Genomic DNA, 1,850 nt, shown 5'->3' with positions numbered 1-1,850 from the left:
GTATAAATCTATTATTATATCATGATGGGGCTAGTTGACATATTTAAGGTAAGTTTTGTAACTTTCCCACCAGCCTTTCTTCACTGTTTAAAAATTCACTTGTTATTGTCACCTACCGTCCTTTCCATGTCCTCGAATCTGAGGTAATCTGGCAAAGATGTGGAGCTCCTGAAATCATACTGCACCATCTTCAGGCCTTAACTGGGTCTCCCGGGGACCACAGTAAGTCCTTGTGAAGGCACTGGCCTATTCTCTGGTGCAGAATGGGTACCACGTACATCAGGAGGAAGCCTGTCATCTTGGCCCATGGGCGATCTGAAACATCTGACCAGGAGTGGCCAAATTCATACAGTATATATTGATAAAAGTGATTTTTAGGGTTCTGTAATTCAATGGACTCTGTTATTTCTGACTCTCTGCAGACTAATCCTTACATTTTTTTAATGGGAGCAGATAACCAGACTTGGGCGAGAGAATTCGTTCTCCTCGGCCTGTCCAGTGACTGGGACACTCAGGTGGCCCTCTTCGCCCTGTTCTCAGTCGCTTACCTGCTGACCCTGCTGGGGAACGTCCTCATCGTCCTTCTGGTCAGACTGGACGGCCGACTCCACACTCCCATGTATTTCTTCCTCAGCAACCTCTGCCTCGTGGATGTCTCCTACGCCACGAGCATCGTTCCTCAGATGCTGGCGCACTTCCTTGCGGAACATAAAGGGATCCCCTACGTGAGCTGTGCGGCTCAGTTATTCTTCTCCCTGGGCCTGGGGGGGACTGAGTTCGTCCTCCTGGCCGTGATGGCCTATGACCGCTATGTGGCTGTGTGCGACCCCCTGAGATACCCGGTCATCATGCACGGAGGGCTCTGTGCTAGGCTGGCCGTCACATCCTGGCTCAGTGGCTCTGTCAACTCGCTCGTGCAGACCACCATCACCTTTCAGTTGCCCATGTGCACGAACAAGTATATTGATCACATATCCTGTGAACTCTTAGCTGTGGTCAGGCTGGCCTGTGTGGACACCTCTTCCAATGAGGTGGCCATCATGGTTTCTAGTATTGTGTTGCTGATGACACCTTTCTGCCTGGTTCTCTTGTCCTACATCAGGATCATCTCCACCATCCTAAAGATCCAGTCCATAGAGGGGAGAAAGAAGGCCTTCCATACTTGTGCCTCTCACCTGACAGTGGTTGTCCTGTGCTATGGTATGGCCATTTTCACTTACATCCAGCCCAATTCCAGTCTTTCTGTGCTTCAGGAGAAGTTGATCTCTCTCTTCTACGCCATTTTGACACCCATGCTGAACCCAGTGATTTACAGTCTAAGGAATAAGGAAGTGAAGGGGGCCTGGCAGAAACTACTCGGGCAATTATCTGGATTAACATTGAAACTAGCAGCTTGATGAATAATTAGCATCACTTGGAGAAGAGAGCTTTGCCTGTGAATTCTGCCACTTAATTCTGCTATGAAGCATTAACTGCATTACCCTGGCAACCAGCAATGCAGTGACAAAATGTGTACTGGTTATGCTGGGTAGGCGGCTGAGGAGTTAGGTTAAGGTATTTAGTGCAGTAACATTTTATGTCACAGCAGGATGTTCAGAGAAATTAAGCACTACAGTAATAGAACTTCTACTACTTGCTTGGTCTCCATTCATGTGAACTGATAATATTTTTTAAAATGTCATTTGCTATCTTGATTGGTCATATTGTTTGTGATCATGAGTCTATTCATAAATCTTACTTTGGACCAGTGGTTCTTACACTGTACAAGGTTATTTTGTTTCCATTGAGAACAAAACCATTTTCACATTTTAGACTTATTTAAAATAATGTATGTGCCGATAATTGTGTGA

General features: G+C 46.2%; 1 protein-coding gene across 1 annotated transcript; it reads left to right on the top strand.

Moving 5' to 3' along the window:
• The first annotated feature begins 443 nt into the window (after window positions 1-443).
• LOC110122521 (olfactory receptor-like protein OLF3) lies at window positions 444-1,397 on the top strand. Its single transcript, XM_020870045.2, has one exon. The coding sequence runs from the start codon at window positions 444-446 to the stop codon at window positions 1,395-1,397; it is 954 nt and encodes a 317-aa protein (XP_020725704.2).
• Window positions 1,398-1,850: the final 453 nt, after the last annotated feature.

Source organism: Odocoileus virginianus, chromosome 1, assembly GCF_023699985.2.
Source record: "Odocoileus virginianus isolate 20LAN1187 ecotype Illinois chromosome 1, Ovbor_1.2, whole genome shotgun sequence".
Classification (NCBI taxonomy): domain Eukaryota; kingdom Metazoa; phylum Chordata; class Mammalia; order Artiodactyla; family Cervidae; genus Odocoileus; species Odocoileus virginianus.
This window is presented reverse-complemented; position numbering and strand designations above follow the sequence as displayed.

Coding starts and splice junctions, on each gene's coding strand:
- LOC110122521 (XM_020870045.2), top strand. CDS start 444: ATGGGAGCAGATAACCAGACTTGGGCGAGAGAATTCGTTCTCCTCGGC.